We start from the raw sequence: 22,077 nt of genomic DNA on the forward strand, positions 1-22,077 counted from the left end.
CCCGTGAGCCATGGCAGCTGAGCCTGCGCGTCCGGAGCGCCTCTCACTGGCCGCAGCAGTGAGAGGCCCGCGTACCGCCAAAAAAAAAAAAAAAAAGTACAAGGTCTCCAGTAGAGCTTAGATTTGAGCAGCCTCAGTCGGAACCCGAAGGATGAGCCGATCTAGTTGCCCCACGGCTTCTTTATACGGATACACACATCCCGTCCCATTGGCAGGACCGCCTACGTCCGGGGAAGGAATTTGCCGACGTACTCGGAACTGTTTCCAAGGTTTTCTCGGGCTCGGGTGGTGTCGCGGTTGCTGGTCCTGGGAGCCAAGGCAACGGATATCTTCCCAGCTCGCGAGAGCGCCCCCTTCTCCCACGGCTTCGGGGACCCAGCAACAGCTATGGCTCCGGTGTCTGGCTCCCGCAGCCCGGAGTGGGAGGCCTCGGGCTCCGGGGGGAAGAAGCGTCGCAGTTCTTCGAAGAGCCCTAAGCCCAGCAAATCCTCTCGCTCCCCGCGGGGCCGCCGCTCTCGCTCGCACTCTTGCTCTCGGTCCGGGGACCGGAATGGCCTTAGCCATCAACTGAGTGGCCCCAACCAAGGCTCCCGAAACCAGTCCTACCGCTCCCGCTCGCGGTCACGCTCTCGAGAGCGGCCCTCCGCGCCGCGGGGCGCCCCTTTCGCTTCTGCCTCCTCGTCCGCCTATTATGGCGGCTACTCACGCCCCTACGGGAGCGACAAGCCATGGCCTAGCCTCCTGGACAAGGAGAGGGAAGAGAGCCTGCGGCAGAAGTGAGTGAGACGAACGTACCTTATCTTTCGTGAGCCCACCAGCCTTCAGTGTCCGATTTATCGTTCATCTTGCTCCCGACTATACCCATTTCGCTCTCTCTCCCTGACTTGCGCCCATTTTCATCCCTTCCTTCAGTCCACCCACGATAACAGCTTATTCGCCTTTTCTACTCTAGGTTTTCACTCATCCCCGGGCCCCTTCATCTAGTGCGCTGGCCTCCCGCAACCCCCTCCTGCCTCCTGGCTTGTAGCGGACATGGCCAAGAGCCTCAGACGTCCCGGAATTATAGCATTTACTTGGTGTGTCGTTATCATTCGTGAGCATGTTTTATTCCCCACTAGACTGAGCTCATGGAAAGTAGGAGCCCGGTTTTATTGATCACAAAATTCACCGTGCCTAGCACTTTGTAGGCGCGCAACTTTTGCTTGTTGAATGATCAAACAGGTTTGAGATGATAGGGTAAGTGAGTGGAATTGTTTTGTAGCGATTTGGGAAGGGTTGAGATTAAGGCTTAAATTGGAGGGGAGGAAAACCTCTGAAACAAGATGTTTGAATAAATGTAGGAAAAGTGATCTGCTAAACTGTAGATTGGACTACACTAAGAAAGATCTTGTTAAGTGGTCTCAATCTTGACCATGAAAAATTAGGTCAGGGTGAGATCAGATCTCTAATGAGACTGAGTATTGGAGTGGAAAATGAATAGTTTAAGAAGGAGAAAGGAAAAGGGTTATAATTATTGCTTTGTAAGTTTAAAAAATTTTTTTACTTTTTAAAAATTGATTTATAGTTGATGTACAGTGTTTTAAGTTACAGGTGTACAATATAGTGATTCACAATTTTTAAAGGTTATACTTCATATATAGTTATTATATGCTTTGTAAGTCTTAATATCTAACACTTATTGGTTGTTAAATTGTGTATCAGTTACTGTACTGAGTGCTTTACCACACTGTATGTGTTTTTTAAAAACCAAGAAATTAAAAAGTATAACAGGCATTTAGGAGCAGGTTAAGGTTCCAACAGGTGAGAGATGTCTTCATGAATCTTTTTCTTCCAGGAGTGGGAGGTAATAAAATGTAGTGATGAAGAGGACAGGCTCCAGAATCAGACTGCCTGAGTTTGAAGCCATCCTTTGCTGCTTAATAGTTGTGTGACCTTGGGCAAGTCACTTAACCTCTCTGAGTTTCATTTCTTCACCATTTAAAAGGGGATAAAATAGCACGAAAGCTTTTTAAGAGTTGTAATGACTTAGTGCCTGGAACATAATAAATAGTCCTTAAGTGTTAGCTGTTAGTGTTCTGGGCATGGGAGCAGAAACAGTACAAACAGTCCTGAGTTAGGTTGGAGACCTACTTTTCCAAATTAGAATTTCCAGAAAGTTACCCCCAGGCTGTGTCGATCAAAAAGCATCCAGTTTTCTTATTAGACATTCTTCACCAAAAGATGTCAGAATTCCTTGGATGAAATTCGCATTTGTACATTTAGAAGATAAATAATTTATCTTAAGAGTACAGATGAAGTCAGGTGGTGGGAGGGATAAGAACTTGACTGCTTGTTTTTTTCAGCCTGTCAAGCATTCTTTGTCCTATATGTATATATTCAAAATTTGGCTGTAAGTATGTCCCTTATTAGATTTTTTTTAATCTTTATTGGAGTATAATTGCTTTACAATGGTGTGTTAGTTTCTGCTTTATAACAAAGTGAATCAGCTATACATATACATATATCCCCATATCTCCTCCCTCTTGCGTCTCCCTCCCACCCTCCCTATCCCACCCCCCCATCCCATCCCTCTAGGTGGTCACAAAGCACCCAGCTGATCTCCCTGTGCTATGCGGCTGCTTCCCACTAGCTATCTGTTTTACATATGGTAGTGTGTATATGTCCATGCCACTCTCTCACTTCGTCCCAGCTTACCCTTCCCCGTCCCCGTGTCCTCAAGTCCATTCTCCAGTAGGTCTGCTTCTTTATTCCCGTCCTGCCCTTAGGTTCTTCATGACCATTCTTTTTTTGTTTTTTTTAGATTCCATATATATGTGTTAGCATAAGGTATTTGTTTTTCTCTTTCTGACTTACTTCACTCTATGACAGACTCCAGGTCCATGTTACTTCAAGTGGGAAACCTGAATCTGACTCTGCCTGATTACACCTTTTACCCTGAATAAAGAAGAAAAATAATTTATTTTTTAAAAATCAAACCAATTATATTTATTTTGTAAGGTTTTTTTTTAAACAAGTAGCATCACAGCAGCTAAACTTTGAGGAATTAAGCCTTAGTTTTTTTGTGTTTTGTGTGTGTGTTTATAAGTAATATCAAAAATTAAGAGAAGAAATCACAAACATAAGACAAAACAAAAAATTTTGTGTCTTCCAAGAGTAGATAGAGGATTTACTCCTTTTTGAAAAAGGAATTAAAGGGAAATCAGAGAAAAGAAGTGCTGTATCTTATTGAGTACAGTTTTTGTCAAATAAAACTTTTCTTTCACTTTCAGAGCTCCTTTTATTTTCTACTTCTAATGCTTTGTTGTTATTTTCTTCATTAATTCCTGAGTTTCTGAAAACAGAAGTTTTGACCTTATCAAAAGTAGAGAATTCTCTTTACTTTCATAAGGATACATAAACAAATGAAGTTATTTCCAAATGTAAGACTGTCTCTGTCACATATTGCAGAAGGTGAAAGGAGCAATTAGGAGCTATGTCATGCATGCGGTGGAAGGACAGCCTCCCAGGCTGAATTTCTGGCCTGGCCTGTCAGGCTGTCTGTAGTCTGTACCATTTGATAGTACCGTCAGAACATCAGATCCTAAGTGTTGAGTTTACATTTAAACCAAGTTTTTATTAGTTTAAAGTTTAAACTGTAAAGGGAAAATGGAACTTAACTGGACTCCTTTGACTTTTATTATATATTTAGGAAACAGTTTAGCCATGGTGTTATAATTTACCTGCTTATCTCTTCTAGGAGATTAAGTGAGAGAGAGAGGATTGGAGAATTGGGAGCTCCTGAAGTATGGGGACTTTCTCCAAAGAATCCAGAACCAGAGTAAGTGATTTAAAAATATATTTTTTAAATGCAACATTTGTTTAAATCCAGAGTCTATTGTCAATTTTTTTGTTAAGAACTTTAACTACAGCTCTTTTTTTCCCTCTTTCTTGTGATTTATGCTCTTCTACTCGTTAAGTTTTAAAAAAATGGAACATACCTAAGGATTAAAACGTGCTCCTAGTGGATTTTAGCATGCTAATTGTTCTCTTTAAGTTGTAATTCATGAGGTGCTAATTTCCTATTCATAGAAGGGTTCAGTGTTGAAACAAATACATTTATATTATTTTGAATTATTTTTTCTCAATCCCGTAACTGATTGCATGTCAGACATTAGCATTACAAAGCGTTTTTTTTAATGAATATACTGATATGGGTTTGTTTAGTTTCCTGCATACAGTATTGTTGAAGGCCTAATGCTTTTTCTTTTTGCCTATTTTTTTTTCTCTTTGGTGTTGTTCATAAGCTGCTTCTTCCCTCTCCTTTATTTCTGTGTTTTCTTTAGATTGAGTTGAGACAATGTGCTTGACAGGTAAACCTGTTATTTGTAACAGGGTGATAAAGCATTATTATCTGAAAGTTCTTTTTTCTTCTTAAAAAAATTATTTTTCCCACCACCTGTTTTGTTTTTTTTTTTTTTTTTTTTTTTTTTGCTGTACGCGGGCCTCTCACTGTTGTGGCCTCTCCTGTTGCGGAGCACAGGCCCCGGACGCGCAGGCTCAGCGGCCATGGCTCACGGGCCCAGCCGCTCTGCGGCATGTGGGATCTTCCCGGAGCGGGGCACGAACCCGTGTCCCCTGCATCGGCAGGCGGACTCTCAACCACTGCGCCACCAGGGAAGCCCACCTGTTATTTTTTTTATTGAGGTATAATTGACATACAGTATTAGTTTCAGGCATACAACATAATGATTTGATATTTGTATATATTGCAAAACAATCACCACAATAAGTCTAGTTAACATCCATTACCATACATAGTTATAAATTTTTTTTTCTTGTGATGAGAACTTCTAAGATTTACTTTCTTAGCAACTTTCAAATATGCAATACAGTATTATTATTATTTTATTTTAATTTTTGGCTGAGTTGGGTCTTTTTTGCTGTGCATGGGCTTTCTCTAGTTGCGGCGAGCGGGGGCTACTCTTTGTTGCGGTGCGCAGGCTTCTCTTTGCGGTGGCTTCTCTTGTTGCAGAGCACAGGCTCTAGGCGTGCAGGCTTCAGTAGTTGCGGCTCGCGGGTTCTAGAGTGCAGGCGTAGTAGTTGTGGCGCATGGGCTTAGTTGCTCCACGGCACGTGCTTCTCGGACCAGGCTCGAACCCGTATCCTCTGCATTGGCAGACGGATTCTTGGCCACTGCACCACCAGGGAAGCCCCAGCATTATTAACTGTAGTTGCCATGCTATACATTACATCCCCAGGACTTATTTATTTTATAACTAGAAGTTTGTACTTTTTTATACCCTTCACACATTTTACCCATGCCCCACCCACTGGCAACCATCATTCTGTTCTCTGTATCTGTGAGCTTGCTGGTTTTTTGTTTTTTAGAGTTCACATATAAGTGAGATTATATGATATTTGTCTTTCTCTGTCTGACTTATTTCATTTAGCAAATGCCCTCACAGTCCATCCATGTTGTCTAAAATGGCAAGATTCTTTCCTTTTTAAGGATGAATAATATTCTACTGTGGTGTGTGTGTGTGTGTGTGTGTGTGTGTGTGTGTATATTTCTCACAGTTCTTTTTTATCCATTCATCTGTTCATGGATATTTGGTTGTTTCTATATCTTAGCTATTTTAAATAATGCTGCAATGAGCATGAGAATGCAGATATTTCTTTGAGATACTGATTTCATTTCCTTCAGATATATATCCAGAAGTGGGATTGTTGGATTATATGGTAGTTCAATTTTTAATTTTTTGAAGAACCTCCATACTGGATTCTATAATGGCTGTACCAATTTATATTCCCACTAACAGGGTACAAGTGTTCCCTCTTCTCCACATCCTCACCAACACTTGTTATCTCCTGTCTCTTTGATAATATTCATCCTAACAGGTGTGAAGTGATATTTCATTTTGGTTTTGATTTGCATTTCCCTGATCACTAGTGATGTTGAGCCTCTTTTTATGTACCTATTGGCCATCTGTGTGTCTTCTTTGGAAAAATGTCTATTCAGATCCTCTGCCTATTTTTAAATCACATTGTTTGTTTGTTTGCTATTGAGTTGTATGAATTCTTTATATATTTTGGATATTAACCCCTCATCAGATGTGATTTGCAAATATTTTCTCCCATTCAGTAGGTTGCCTTTTCATTTTGTTGATGGTTTCCTTTGCTGTGCAGAAGCTTTTTAGTTTGATATAGTCACACTTACTAATTTTTGCTTTTGTTACCATTGCTTTTGGTGTCAAATCCAAAAAATCATTGCCAAGACCTATGTCAGGGAGCTTACCACCTATGTTTTCTTCTAGGAGTTTTATGGTTTCAGGTTTTACATTCAAGTCTTTAATCCATTTTGAGTTAATTTTTGTGTAATGGTGTAAGATAGTGGTCCATTTCATTCTTTTGCATGTAGCTATCCAGTTTTCCCAGCACCATTTATTGAACCGACTGTCCTTTCCTCATTGTATATTATTGGCTCCTTTATCATAAATTAATTGACCATATATACATGGATTTATTTCTGGGCTGTCTGTTTTGTTCCATTGATCTATATGTCTGTTTTTATGGCAGTATCATGCTGTTCTGATTTCTGTAGCCTTGTAGTATAGTTTGAAATCAGGGCGCATGATGCCTCGAGCTTTGTTCTTCTTGCTCAAGATTGCTTTGGCTATTCAGGGTCTTTTGTGGTTTCATGCAGATTTTAGGACTGTTTGTTCTATTTCTGTGAAAAAATACCATTGGAATTTTGGTAGGGATTTCATTGAATCTGTAGATTGCTTTGGGTAGTATGGATATTTTAACAATATTAATTCTTCCAATCTGTGAGCATAGAAAATCCATTTCTTTGTGTCTTCTTCAATTTATTTCATCAATGTCCTATAGTTTTCAGTGTACAAGTCTTCCACCTCCTTGGTTAAATTTATTTCTAGGTATTTTATTCTTTTTGATGGAATTGTATTCTTAGTTTCATTTTCTGATAATTCGTTATTAGTGTATAGAAATGCAACGAATTTCTGTGTATTGATTTTGTATCCTGCAACTTTACTGAATTCATTTATTGGTGCTGACAGTCTTTTGGTGGAGTCTTTGGGATTTTCTATATATAATATCATGTCATCTGCAAGTAAGGACAGTTTTACTTCTTCCTTTCCAATTTGGGTGCCTTTTATTTCTTGTTCTTGCCTAATTGCTCTGGCTAGGACTTCCAATACTATGTTGAATAAAAGTGGTGAGAGTGGGCATCCTTGTCTTGTTCAGCTTTTCACCATTGAGTGTGATGTTAACTGTGGGCTTGTCATATATTGTCTTTATTATGTTGAGATACTGAAACTTGTTCTAACAGATGCCTTTAAAATACTCAAAGAGGGCTTCCTGGTGGCGCAGTGGTTAAGAATCTCCCTGCCAATACAGGGGACATGGGCTCGAGCCCTGGACCGAGAAGATCCCATGTGCCTCAGAGCAACTAAGCCCGTGTGCCACAACTACTGAGCCTGCACTCTAGAGCCCATGAGCCACAACTACTGAACCCTGCGTGCCTAGAGCCTGTGCTCTGCAACAAGGGGAGCCATCGCAATGAGAAGCCCGCGCACCACAACAGAGAGTAGCCCCTGCTCGCCGCAACTAGAGAAAGCCCGCGCGCAGCAACAAAGACCCAACGCAGCCAAAAATAAAAATAAATAAATAAATTTATTTATTTTAAAAGAATACTCAAAGAATTAGAGTTGAAAGGAATCCTAAAAATAATTTTCTAGGCAATTTCTAAATTATTCCAGATGTGATCTTCAGAGGAAGAGACTGTGATATGGAAATTCCCTTTTTAAGCTATTGTAGAATGTTAATAACACTCATTTTCAGAATTCTCTTACAACAGGATGAAATCTCTGTAGCTGTAGTGTGTTAGATTCTTGCTCTGGGGAGACAGAACAGTTGCTGCTCTACCGTATGTCTGTTCCACAAGTAGAATGAAATTATGAAGTCTTCCCTCAGCCTTCTTATCTCCAGTTTCTCTCCTCTTTCCTTATGGTTCCTGTTTCCCTGCATTTGCCTTGTGGTTTCTTCGAAAATATAAATCCTTCATGCTGCTTTCAGTGTGAATAGCATTTTGTTAACTCGAAAGCTTTATGCAAATGTAAATGATTATTCTACTATTATGAAGGTGGTTGGCCGATAAGCTGTACTGTTACAAAAGCAGTCCGGTGCTGGCTTTGAATGGTTCTTGGACAATCAATTTGTTACTGAAAAATTTTAAGTATGTATTTTTATACTCTGTGGTCCATATTTTATCACTTTCCTGATTCTTACTACAGTTTTCTTTAAATTCAGCTCTGATGAACATACACCAGTAGAGGACGAAGAGCCAAAGAAAAGTACCACTTCAGCTTCTACTTCAGAAGGTATTTTTTAAATATAGGACTTTTTTATTGAGAAGTTTAAAAAATACGTTTATAAATAGTTGAACATTAGACTTTACTCAAATCGCCTGTCATCAATTCCTTTTCAGTATTTTTAATACAATAAAATTGATGCTCAGAAATACTTCTTTAGAAGTTAGTTTTTTATTTGTATTTTATGTAGAAGAAAAGAAGAAGAAGAAGTCTAGTCATTCAAAAGAAAGGTCCAAGAAAAAGAGGAAGAAAAAATCATCTAAAAGAAAACACAAGAAGTATTCTGATGATAGTGACAGTGACTCTGATTCTGAAACAGACTCCAGTGGTAAGAAAGCCAACATCCTTCTGTGAGCCTTACTTCAAAACTAGTTGTACTTCTTGAAAGCTTATTTTAGAAGCAGGTTCTTAAAAACAATAATAGCCAAGAGTTTTGAACACTCACTGACTTTGTGTTGGGCACCCTGCTAAGTGCTTGATATGCATTATTGCTATTTAATCCACACAGTCACTGTAGGACACATCTTAGAGATGGAGAAATGGAGGCCCAGAGCAGGTTATAAGTACCGCACCCAAGGCCACACAGTTGGGATTCAGACCTAAGCCGTGTGACTCCAGATTGGTTGTGTGTAGCTGTACAAGGCATGTGGCACCGAACCATGTTGGGGTTAGTCTGTGAGACGTGTGGTGCTAAACCAAGCCACAGGGGGCTGCCTCAGCCCAGTGGAGCAGCTCTTTTGTGAGATTCTCACACTTAGTGGGCACCTTTGTGCAATTTTCAAAAAGGTACACCATAGGGGACTCCCTCTGGCCAGCAGCTGATTTATGTATCACACTTCCTGTGGGGCGGCACATCACAAAAAAGTCACCTTTTTGTGCCCTCTCCTGGCTGATGACTGACAGAGGGTGCCTCCTCTGGGGACACGTTACACTAAGGCACCCCTTCCTCTGATGTCACCTGGGTTTCCTGGCCCTCACTGTCACCTTTCTTCCTCACTGCTAGAAGCCTGAGCTTTCTTGAAGCGCAGATCTGAGCATGGCGGTCCCTACTTAAAATCCTTCCACAGTTCTCCATGGCCTTCAGGGTAAAGTCAGATCCCAATTGTAGAGGAATAACTGAGGACATGGAAAGGAGACGTGACCCATGAACCCCTCGGCAGACCGAGGGTTAGCGAATAAGCCAGAACTGCAGGCAGTCCTGGATACTTTGGGCGCTGATCCATGAAATGACCTCAGTATAATCAGAATGATGGGAACACAAGGAGATGTCCTTGTGCTGCTTGTGAACTCAAGGATGAAGCACGGCATGTCTTCAAGAAAGCCCACTGTTGCTTGTCTAATCAATACAAGCATATATTGCTGCTTTGGCATTTCTGGAATGTTAAAATTTTAAGTCTTAAGATGTAAACATAGATAATGCTTAAATAAAAGTCACCACAGCAGGATGAGACGGCGCTGTATTGCCTGAGCGAGCAGCAGCCCTCTACTGCTGTGCTTCTGCACAGTTCATCTCGTGTGATGAGCTTACTTTCAGCCCTGTCATAAGAAAACTGCAACACCAATTGATCTCTCACATCACACGTACCCTGTGGCTCTCCTGCAGTGTCCTCTTTGTCTCTTTCCATCTCCTTGATACTGCACGTCCTTTCTCTTGACTCTGTCGCTTGATACAGAGAGTCCGTCTGCCTACAATGCCTGGCTGATGACTGACAGAGGGTGCCTCCTCTGGGGACACGTTACACTAAGGCACCCCTTCCTCTGATGTCACCTGGGTTTCCTGGCCCTCACTGTCACCTTTCTTCCTCACTGCTAGAAGCCTGAGCTTTCTTGAAGCACAAATCTGAGCATGGTGGTCCCTACTTAAAATCCTTCTGCAGTTCTCCATGGCCTTCAGGGTAAAGTCAGATCCCAATTGATCTCTCACATCACACGTACCCTGTGGCTCTCCTGCAGCGTCCTCTTTGGCCTAAGGATGACTTTCCATCTCCTTGATACTGCACATCCTTTCTCTTGACTCTGTCGCTTGATACAGAGAGTCCGTCTGCCTACAATGTTGGTCTCTCCCTGCACGCGGCTTGGCTTACTCATTGCTATGATGGGCATGCATTACGTTTGTAATGAAACTGATTTTAAAAATAACTAGCTTAAGAGTCACCTTTTCCTGGTCAACCATTCCTCAACCACTATCCCCAAATCAGCCTGATTTTGAGACTCCTCTGTATGCCCAGAGCACCCCATGCTTCCCTCTCACTCAGATTCGCCTCTTTCCCTGTGTCTCCTCCACTGGAATGAGCTCCTGGAAAGCAAACCCCCAAACACACACATCATGAAAATATTCAAACATTGAGAAAACTAAAGGGAGTAGTATAATTAATGCCATGTACAGTACTTGTCACTCAGGTTTAACATTTGTTAGCATTTTGACGTATTTGCTTCAAATAGGGATTTTTTTGTTGAGATAGTCAAGGCAAATTACAAATATCACACTGCCACCCTAAATATTTCTGTATACACTTCTAAACAATAAGGACATTTTTGTATCTAACCACAATACTATTATCTCATGCAATAAGGTTAATAATAATACCCTATATAACCAAATGCAACTTTAATTTCTATGTCCCCCGTGCCTAGCACATTTCCTAACAAGTAGAAATAAATGTTTGAATGAATTTGAATGAATTAATTTCTCTGTAACAACAAATGGAAGAGTAATAAGATATTTATCTACTCAAGAGTATTGGGGTTTTAGAGTTAAAAATTTTTTAAATTATAATGTGCTTTAATTTGCAGATGAAGATACAAAAAGGAGAGCAAAGAAAGCCAAGAAAAAGGAAAAGAAGAAGAAACGCAGATCGTCTGTTTTTTTCTTTAATTTTTATTATGGAAAAGTTCAAAAATATAGAAAATTATATAAAATAGTGTAATGGACCTCCATGTAACCATCACCCAGCTTGAACAATTATCAACTCATTGGCAGTCTCTGCTGCCTACCCCCCCATTATTTGAAACCAATACCAGATATCATTTCATCCATAAAGCTGCGAGTTTCTCTAAAAGATAGGCATTCTTTAAAAAAAAAAAGTACAATACTGTTAATCCGCCTAAAATGTTTAACAGTAATTGTTCATTCAATTCTCAGTAGTTTTTGGTATAGTTTATTCAAATTAGGATCCAGACAATGTACATAAATTGTGATTGGTTGATATGTCTCTTACATCTCCTGAAATAGGTAGCTTCCCCTTCCCTTTTTGTTCCTGCAGTTTTTTTGTAGCAGAAACAAAATCATTTGTCCTGGAGGGTTTCCTGCGGTATGGATTTTGCTGGTTGTATTCTTACAGTGTTCTTTTCACATGTTTTCTGTCCTTTGTATTTCCTATAGATTGACAGTTAGGTCTAGACACTTGATAAGGTTCAGATTTGAGTTTCTGGCAGGAATACTTCATAGGCGGTGCTGTGTACTTGCAGCAGGAGGCAGATAATGTCTGGTTGTCTCTTTTTGTTATATTAACTGGCATCACTAGTCATTGTCTAGGTCCCTTATATCATTGCCAAATGGTGATGGTCTACTTCTGGCTTTCTTTCTTCATGTATTAGGTAGAATAATTCTATACGAGAAACCTACCCTTATTAACTATTTGGTTACTCTGAAGTATAGTTGGTATAGTAAGGGCAGAATAATTGCTTCCTTTTTTTGTTTTATGAGTTTTCAAATAAATGAGTTGGGGTTTTTTAGTATCATTATGAACCCAAGAATTCAAACATTTGATGTATTTTAATCCATTACACTGAAAATTGTTGATGTTCAAATTGGTAAGAGCTGTTTTTTTTTTAATTTTTTAAATAAATTTATTTTATTTATTTATTTTTGGCTGCATTGGGTCTTCGTTGCTGTGCACGGACTTTCTCTAGTTGCAGTGAGCGGGGGCTACTCTTTGTTGCCGTGCGCGGGCTTCTCATTGTGGTGGCTTCTCTTGTTGAGGAGCACAGTCTCTAGGCGCACGGGCTTCAGTAGCTGTGGCACGCGGGCTTCAGTAGTTGTGTTTCACGGGCTCCAGAGCGCAGGCTCACTAGATGTGGCACACGGGCTTAGTTGCTCCATGGCATGTGGGATCTTCCCAGACCAGGGCTCGAACCCATGTCCCCTGCATTGGCAGGCGGATTCTTAACCACTGCGCCACCAGGGAAACCCAAGAGCTATTTTTTAAACTGCTTTATTTCTGCTATCTTTCTACAACATGAGAACTGTATTTTATTGTTCCCTTAGGGATCTTCTTTTTTTTTTAATAAATTTATTTATTTTTGGCTGCATTGGGTCTTCGTTGCTGCGCGCGGGCTTTCTCTAGTTTTGGTGAGCAGGGGCTACTCTTCGTTGCAATGCCTGCGGGCTTATTGCGGTGGCTTCTCTCGTTGTGGCGCACAGGCTCTAGAGCACAGGCTCAGTAGTTTTGGCGCATGGGCGCTAGAGTGCAGGCTCAGTAGTTGTGGCGCACGGGCTTACTTGCCCTGTGGCATGTGGGATCTTCCTGGACCAGGGCTCAAACCCGTGTCCCCTGCATTGGCAGGCAGATTCTTAACCACTGTGCCACCAGGGAAGCCCCAGGATCTTTTTTTTATAGTGAAACATGATTTGGTTAAATAAGTTAGATTTTTTTAATTAAAGTTCTTCTCTAATAAGTTTGAATTAGCTGAGCATCAAGATCATTTCAGTCAGTCCTTCATTGCCTTGAAAAAAATAAGATGCCCTTTAGCATGGGAATATTAAATCAATTTATATCAAATTATAATCATTACAGGAAGAAATATAAGAAAAAGAAGTCTAAGAAGAGCAGAAAAGATTCCAGTGATTCAAGTTCTAAAGAGTCCCAAGAAGAGTTTCTGGAGAATCCCTGGAAGGATCGATCAAGTAGGTTCTTCTGCTAGACTTCGACTCAGAACAGATAAAACATTAAATTAACTGATTAGTCAAAATGTGAATATGTTTCTGAACATCTTTTGTGCAGAGCCTGAAGAACCCTCAGATTTGATTGGCCCAGAGGCTCCCAAAACACTTGCCTCTCAAGATGATAAACCTTTGAAGTAAGTAAGAGTGTGTTTATAATTTCTAAAGTACCTTCCCAAATGTATGGTCCTAACGTCCTCTTCCAAGCTTATCTTCCTCTACTCCCTTATTTAGACACCAGGTTCCAACTGAGCTGAACTAAAACTTCCCTGTATTCACTGTGCACTTTCACCTTATTTCTTCCCCCAATGTGCCTTCCCTTCTTTCCCCAGTCCTGATTTCTTTACTACCCCCAATTTCTTCCTGTTAAAATGCTTAACATTCTTCAAAGCCCTTTTCAAAAGGAGGGGGCATATGCTGATTGCTGATATCGTCCCTCCACAGGTAGGTGTGATTCCTACCCCTGTTTATTTTTTATTTCTTTATTTTTTACTTTGTTTTATTTATTTGTTTGTTTGTTTTGGCTGCATTGGGTCTTCATTGCTGCACGCAGGCTTTCTCTAGTTGCAGCGAGCGGGGGCCACTCTTCATTGCTGTGCACGGGCTTCTCATTGCGGTGGTTTCCCTTGTTGCAGAGTACAGGCTCTAGGTGCACTGGCTTCAGTAGTTGTGGCACACAGGCTCAGTAGTTGTGGCTCGTGGGCTCTAGAGTATAGACTCAGTAGTTGTGGCGCATGGGCTTAGTTGCTCCACGGCATGTGGGATCTTCCCGGACCAGGGATCGAACCCATGTCCCCTGCATTGGCAGGTGGATTCTTAACCACTGCACCACCAGGGAAGTCCTCCTACCCCTCTTTAATCCTTTAGTCCTCATAGCGTTTTCTTTCTTTTGTGCAATGTGTTACATATTCTACGTTGTATTAGTGTTATATCCTTATTAATATGTAAGTGCCATAAGAACAGAGATTATTTTTATATTACAAGCTTTGAGTTTAATAGCTATTCAAGAAGAATTCAGTGAATTGAATGAAGCGATGGTAGTTTTCAAAGTCCCCTTGAATGAAAGTTATTTGAGAACCGTTACTGTATAGCATTATTATTGGTTATAAGTCTAATAAATATGTTAATTTGAGATATATTATTTCTTTACTTTTTTTTTAAAGGGAAAAAGGTAAAAGGAGTTCGCTGGAGGCAGAAGCAATAAAGGCAATACCTGTGGGGAAAATTGATCCATAATTGTAAACCATGAATATATGCTCACTAACATCAGTTCTTTTATTCTTCCAAAGTATCTCTGCATTTCTGGGTTAGTGATATAGGTCACAGTGCAGTGTTCCCTAGTTAAGTTGAAGTAATTTACATTGGACTTCCCAGCATGCTGCCCAGCAACTGTTATTCCTACTGTTCTGAGAGAAATGGTTTTTTGTGCTCTCTTTAGATGATGAACTTTTTATAATGAACCTTTTCTGAATTCTATATTACTTCGTAGCTATGGCCATGCTCTGTTACCTGGTGAAGGTGCAGCTATGGCTGAATATGTAAAAGCTGGAAAACGTATCCCACGAAGAGGTGAAATTGGCTTGACAAGTGAAGAAATTGCATCATTTGAATGCTCGGGTTACGTAATGAGTGGTAGCAGGTATGTTCTTGGCATTGAGGTCAGTTTCCTTTCTCACTACCAAAATTATATTTTGGTGACATTTTCATTAAGTGACCATTCCTAATGAAAAGAAAAGTATAAATATAGGCTTAATATTGGTTTTGTTAGTATAAATGTAGTTGTCTAAAATTCCAAGTAGGTATGCAACTCGGCTGTGTCTCCAACTTCAAAGAATCAGTCTTTTCAGTGTCCTAATCCATATTTTGGTACAGATAGTTTATCTTCCGGAGGATATAGTTAAATTCAGCTATTTATCACTGCCCCACGAGGAATGTGGCATTCTGGTAGTTAGGAAAGCATTTACATAAGACAGTGTTTCCTGTTTTCTGAGTTTGCCTCTAGTTCTCTGTGGAGTCAGAGAACTTGGACTCTCTAGTTCTCTGGACTCTGAGAATGAAGAGCAGAAAAGGATTATGACAGAGATCAGTTTTAGCATGAGAAAAGGAATACAAAATTGGGAAGAGAAAGCAAAGTCCCAGGAAGAACAAGGAGAGTGAACTAATAGGGTATCAGTACCAAGATCAAACTGAATTTTGGATTTTTTAAAACTTCATAAACTTTTAAAAGTGGGTAAACATTTTTAAGTGAAATTGGAGGCAAATATTTGTGGAACCCCTGAAGCATCTCCAGAATCTTGGAATTCTGAGGACTGATATTTGAAAACATTATATCTAAGGACCAGTAAGACAAGAAAAAGAAATTAGAGGCATAAGAATTAGAACAGAGGATATAACACTGTCATTTTTTGTGAATGATACGATTTTTTACATAGAAAATCCTAAAGACTCTTCAGATGAATTACAGATAATAGGAAGGTTTAACAAATAGTTGGATATAATGTTAACACCCAAAAATCAATTGCATTTCTATGTACCAGCAACAAAGAACTAGAAAATGTAGTTAAATAAAAAGAAAACATTTATAATAGTATCAGAGAATATGAAGGACTTAGGAATAAATCTTCACAAAAGATGTCCAAGACCTTTACAGGGAAAACTATAAGACATTATTAAGAGACATTAAAGAAGACCTAAATAAATGGAGAGGTATCATGTTCATGAATAGGAAGGCAATATTGTAAAGTTGTCAGTTCTTCCAAAATTAATCTGTAGATTCAGTGCAGTTCCAATCAAAATCACAACTGAGATTTTCATGAAACGTAATAAGATGGTTCTAAAATTTATATGTTAAGACTAGTGGGCCAAGAATAGCCATCTTACTTCTCTGAAGAAGAGCAGGAAGGTGATTTGCCCTACCATATATGAGGGCTTATTATGAAGCTTGCAGCACTTTGGAAAGAGTGGCATAACAAATGAACTGTTCAACGGAATAAAATACAGAGCCCAGGGGCAGAGCCATACATGTATGGAACTTCGTTATATGAAAGAGCTGGTATGTCAGATCAGTGGGGAAAGAATGAACTAGGCAATAAATGGAGCAGGAAGAAAATGGTTATCTGTATGGAAGAAGCTGAAAGTAGAACCCCGTATCACCATATTTAAAAATCATTGCAGCTAGATCAGGAGTTAAACATCAAAAACAACTTTAATACTCTTAGTATAAAATAATGAGGAGATTTCTATTAGATCTTGGGGTGGGGAAGCATTTCTTAAAGAAGACCAAAAAAAGGCACTAACTATAAAATAATATATTGATAAATTTGCCTGAGTTAAAAATAAGAACTTTTGTTCATCAAAAGACACCTTAAAATAAGTAAAAAAGACAAGTTCCAAGCTGGGATAAGATCTTGTAATACACACAACTGATAGTTAGTATTGAGAGTATTTAAAGAATATCTATAAACAATCCAAAAGAAAAGTGGGAAAATGACACAAACAGGCATTTGTCAGAAGGAAAAAATATATGGCCTACACATACAAAAAAGATGTTTGTTATCATTGGAAATGGAAATCAACATATGGAAATACCATTTTACAGCCATTTGATAGAGAAAAGTTCAAAGTTCTAACAATTCCAAGCATTTGAGAGGATGTGGATCCACAGGCTCTCTTAAGTGTTGCCAGTGGTGGTATAAATCGGTACAACCATTTTGGAAAACATTCTGACATTATCTTGGAAAGTTGAGTATTCACATATTTTATGACCCAGCAACTCCATACCTACATACCCAAGAGAATCTTTCCCATGTACTAAGAGATGTGTACATTGATGTTTATTACAGCATCATTCACATGGCACTTTCCGTTCCAGATAAACTACTCACTATACCCTGAGCAACCTAAATACATTGTCATCTCCTTGACTTACCACCTGCCACTCCCCCACCTTCACACTAACCTGAAATGATTCTCCCCTCTTTTCCTTACTCAGTTTGCTCTGTTTTTCTAGGCATAGTTGAAGCTTCATCTTGAATTGATTGTGCAGGATTGGGTACATATACATAAAAGAGGCAGGTTTTCATGAAGTTTTCCTTCTAAATAGGCAGATCTTTTGAAGATGATGTAAAAGTTTCCCTCTGCCTCAACCCCTATACTTTACTGATTTGGTCCTTGTGCTAAAATCCCTTCTTTCTTTTCTTTGAGCTGCAACTGAATTCTAAGGAAGTTAAATCCACCCACAAAACTCACCCAAAAATTCAGTTGTAAATTTAAACCTGGTTCTTTTGGTTGTATGATAAATTAGAACTTTGGAGAAGTTCCACCTGCTGGATGACAACTTAAATCTTATCTATCCTACTATCAAGTCTACATATCACTTAGGAAGTTTAATAATTTGCCTGTTCCTAGTTGTTTTACTGGAAATAACAGAACCAGACTTAGGCCCTTAGTATTTGAAATTAATAACATTCACCCTATTGACAGAACCGCAGAGATCATTATTTGAATACTAGAAATGAATCAAAGGACATGTCAGCAGATAAAATGAATGATCTTTTGAAAATCTAACCCATTACAGAAACAAATTCTATTTGTCGGCTTTTTAAATAGACTACTCTGTATTAAGAAAGGATTAGTGAGGAAGCACTATGAAAATAATTACTGAGAAATTAAGCCAAAAAATAAAATTATCTCCAGGCATCGCCGAATGGAGGCTGTGCGACTGCGAAAAGAGAACCAGATCTATAGTGCTGATGAGAAGAGAGCCCTTGCATCCTTTAACCAAGAAGAGAGACGAAAGAGAGAAAACAAGATTCTGGCCAGCTTTCGAGAGATGGTATACAGAAAAACTAAAGGGAAAGAGGACAAATAAGGATTTTCTGGTTGTTCATCAGACATTTTTAACAACAAAAAAGAAAGTTTGGGTTCCATATATACACACAAAAAGATTATCATGATCTGAAAAAGCTTTACAGTGCTACTGTGCCTTCTATTTAATTCTTTCAGTCCTTCTATAAAAAGCTGCTTATTGATGTAACTTTAGCAAGCTCTTTGGGTTATTTTGGATTGACCAGAACAACCTTCTGGTTTAAAAATCCAAATTATGAATGAAACTCTACTGTGTTGGGGGAGGTGGCATTGAGAGAAGGTGCTGGTGAGGTGAGAAACTGCACTCTCACACCACGGGACAGTGCTCCCATTAGCTCTACATGGTGCCCACTCCCCAACCCGTACCAACTGAACTTGGGAGAAATTATCATTCCTCTATGTTGAAGGTGTTATAAATGGACTTGATAGAAACACACAGGAGGCCACTTTTGTTAACAAAGTGAAGGCATGGCTGAAAAAAGCAAATCTGGAATTTGAAGGTTGACTTGTATATTACAATATTATTGTCAGCTCTGGAAGTAATGTGTTTTGATTTTAGTCCCTACCTCCACCCCAAAACCAACAAACCAAAAAGCAAACTAACCCACAGACTTGTTGAATTGAAAACGTGAACATTAGTTTTAAAATTCTTAATAGGCTAATTAAAAATGGTTATTTCAAATATAAAATATTGGGAAGTCTCCTGTTGTGCCAGTGTAAGTATACATTATTTCCATCTGAGCTGTGTTTAGATCATTATTTCAATACTAGAAATGGATGGGAGTCAACAATGATCAGGAGTTTAATAAGGAAAAATATAATGAGTCATTGTTTTCATTGTTTTAACTTGGTTGCTTCATAAGGATGAAGCTAAAATGATGTTAAACGTTTTTAAAGTCTGTCCTTTGTAATAAGCAGATTTCATTTTACGCATTGTTAAACTTTTCAGTTTATTTTTTACATCTGTCATTCAGTTTAATCTGTAACTTCATATAGAACCCCTCACTTTCTCACTTTTTTATGGCTACTGTTGGCTTTTAAGTTTGGGGGAAATGGAAAATTCTGGGACTGTGAGATCGTGATCTTTTTCCTTCCCTCCTTTTGTTAAAGTTTAGTTGTTAGGACATACGAGCGAAGGGGGAGGGGATAGTAGAAGTTTTGACTGTTTTTGTTAAGGTTGTTTTGAGCTGCATTATTATGTGCCTAGGATAAATTTAAATTATCCGAGTGATGGGGAATTTCTGACTTTGCTGTTATAAAATGCCCTCTCTCCTTATAATAGTTTAAAGTTTTTTTTAAAAAAAGTTTTTTCTTTTGAAGAGTACACTGCGTTTATTTAACCCCATAAATTATAACATCTTAACACATGTAAAATTTTTGTAAAGTGCTTTGAAAGATATATATTTTTTTTAACAAGTGGAAAATAATGTTCTTTAAAATACATCAAACTTTTAGTGGAAAATGATATTACCAGAAGCATGTAAGGATTTGTTCATCCTCTTCAAGAAATGGGATTTTTATGTAAAATATATATGTAGCACTGAATGCCAAAATGATGGGTATGTGTTATTGGAATTAAAAATGAGACTTGTTAATAAACCTATCGGGATGGTGTCTTAAGTCAAGAACGACCTTGAGAGGGGAGAGGGAGGGGCGTTGGGTAATCAGTGCTTCCGGAGGTGAACTTCCTTGCCTTGTGATAGGTTTGAGTTAGTGGTCAGGACAGTCATTCAGACTGACAGTCCCTCAAACTTCTGCGGCTTCAGTGACAGGGACAGGAACGTGGTTGACTTGAACATTCTTCAGGCAGCCAAAAAGATTTCCACGCAGGAAGCTTCAGGGTTTTCAAATTAGCTGGGACACCTCCAATGTGCAGATGCTCCTGCGTGTGGGCAGTGAGGATGGGGGGTGCCGTCCAGCGGTGGAACTATAGTCTGCGTCCAGTTTCAGGTGCAGGATGTGCTGTTTTATGGTGACTGTCACTGAGTGCCACTGTCTGTCACACAGAGATTGCTTTGGTGTGACCGATGTCAGGATCCCACCTGCCTCACTGCCCACAGAGGCCATGACCTTTCCTGCCTCCATATAAACACATAAGAGCTCCCTGGGTTGACTTCCGATGTGAAATAGAATTCCAGTGAGACTTTTCGGGCGAATGCTGAAAACAAGCTTAAATTCTGGCCCCAAAAGCACGGAGTTAGCTAGGATGACATGACCTCCTTCTTGAGAAAAATAGATGCCTTTCTCCAAAGAGCCATCCAAGCAGGGAGACACCCCAAAGCTTGCAGAAGCGGTGTCCAGGGGTTTCAAATCCAACTGAAAGTTCCTCAGGCATCCCACAAAGCTGTTTTGGGGGAGGGTCTTTGGTTTTCCTGATGGAGACGATCCCAGGTAAACTGGTGCTCTGAGGCTGACGGTGGATTTTCCGGGCAAACTTCCCTCCCGGGCCCTCAGACCATCCACAACCAAGCGCCCCCTTTCTCCATCTTGCCCAAATGCCACCGTGTGCCACTTCCCATCACTGCACTTTGCTTTTGAGCTTCAGTTTTTTCCTTCCTGCGCCCAGTGCAAAGACCAGACGTCCTTTCGAAAGATGAAGAGCCATAAAGGAGTTCTTAGTGGACACGGGGAAGATGGTGGAAGAGTAAGACGCGGAGATCACCTTCCTCCCCACAGATACACCAGAAATACATCTACACGTGGAACAACTCCTACAGAACACCTACTGAACGCTGGCAGAAGACCTCAGACCTCCCAAAAGGCAAGAAACTCCCCACGTACCTGGGTAGGGCAAAAGAAAAAAGAATAAACAGAGACAAAAGGATAGGGATGGGACCTGCACCAGTGGGAGGGAGCTGTGAAGGAGGAAAGGTTTCCGCACACTAGGAAGCCCCTTCTAGGGCAGAGACTGCGGGTGGCGGAGGGGGAAAGCTTCAGAGCCGCGGAGAAGAGCACAGCAACAGGGGTGCGGAGGGCAAAGCGGGGAGATTCCCACACAGAGGATCAGTGCCGACTGGCACTCACCAGCCCGAGAGGCTTGTCTGCTCCCCCGCCAGGGCGGGCAGGGCTGGGAGCTGAGGCTCGGGCTTCGGTTGGAGTGCAGGGAGAGGACTGGGGTTGGCTGCGTCAACACAGCCTGCAGGGGGTTAGTGCACCGCGGCTGGCCGGGAGGGAGTCCGGGGAAAAGTCTGGACCTGCCGAAGAGGCAAGAGACTTTTTCTTCCCTCTTTGTTTCCTGGTGCGCGAGGAGAGGGGGATTAAGAGCGCTGCTTAAAGGAGCTCCAGAGACGGGCGCGAGCCGTGGCTAAAAGCGCAGACACCCATCCCACTTCTAACCAGCGATTGAAGGAGTCAGCTGCTCCTCAGTGGCCTCGGGGTTCCGTGGGTTCAGTTGTGACTAGGACGGAGCTAGCGGGTTAGAGCCTGGGTGAGGGGTTTGCTAGAAGTTGGCTTTCGGTGGGAGCTAGGGTGTCTCTGTGGTGACAGCATCCGTGGCCTCCAGAGACACGGGTTCAAGACCTGGTCCGGGAAGATCCCACATATCATGGAGCAACTAAGCCCCTGTGCCACAACTACTGAGCCTGTGCTCTAGAGCCTAGGAACCACAACTACTGAGCCTGCATGCCACAACTACTGAAGCCCGTGTGCCTAGAGCCCGTGCTCTGCAACAAGAGAAGCCACAGCAGTAAGCCCGCGCACCACAATGAAGAGTAGCCCTGCTCACCGCAACTAGAGGAAAGCCCGCGTGCAGCAACAAAAACCCAATGCAGCCAGAAATAAATAAAATAAATTAATTTTTTAAAAAAAGCGCGGACCCCAGAGACGGGCATGAGACGCCAAGGCTGCTGCTGCTGCCACCAAGAAGCCTGTGTGCGAGCACAGGTCACTATCCACACCCCC

General features: G+C 40.7%; 1 protein-coding gene across 1 annotated transcript; it reads left to right on the forward strand.

Annotated features, from left to right (window-relative positions):
- Window positions 1-257: 257 nt before the first annotated feature.
- Window positions 258-19,776, forward strand: LOC132513580 (NF-kappa-B-activating protein). Its single transcript, XM_060138056.1, has 9 exons — window positions 258-776; window positions 3,737-3,817; window positions 8,308-8,378; window positions 8,560-8,697; window positions 11,163-11,226; window positions 13,166-13,275; window positions 13,373-13,448; window positions 14,801-14,950; window positions 18,007-19,776. Exons 1-9 carry the CDS (start codon window positions 388-390, stop codon window positions 18,179-18,181), a joined length of 1,254 nt encoding a protein of 417 aa, XP_059994039.1. The 5' UTR covers window positions 258-387; the 3' UTR covers window positions 18,182-19,776.
- The last annotated feature ends 2,301 nt before the right edge of the window (window positions 19,777-22,077 follow it).

The sequence above is a fragment of the Lagenorhynchus albirostris genome, chromosome X (genome assembly GCF_949774975.1).
Source record: "Lagenorhynchus albirostris chromosome X, mLagAlb1.1, whole genome shotgun sequence".
NCBI lineage: Eukaryota > Metazoa > Chordata > Mammalia > Artiodactyla > Delphinidae > Lagenorhynchus > Lagenorhynchus albirostris.

Bases quoted from the DNA above. Each gene is read 5' to 3' on its own strand.
- LOC132513580 (XM_060138056.1), top strand. From the start codon at position 388: ATGGCTCCGGTGTCTGGCTCCCGCAGCCCGGAGTGGGAGGCCTCGGGC. The intron at 3,818-8,307 runs GTAAGTGATTTA...CTTTAAATTCAG, and splicing joins CCAAAGAATCCAGAACCAGA to CTCTGATGAACATACACCAG. The intron at 8,698-11,162 runs GTAAGAAAGCCA...TTTAATTTGCAG, and splicing joins TTCTGAAACAGACTCCAGTG to ATGAAGATACAAAAAGGAGA.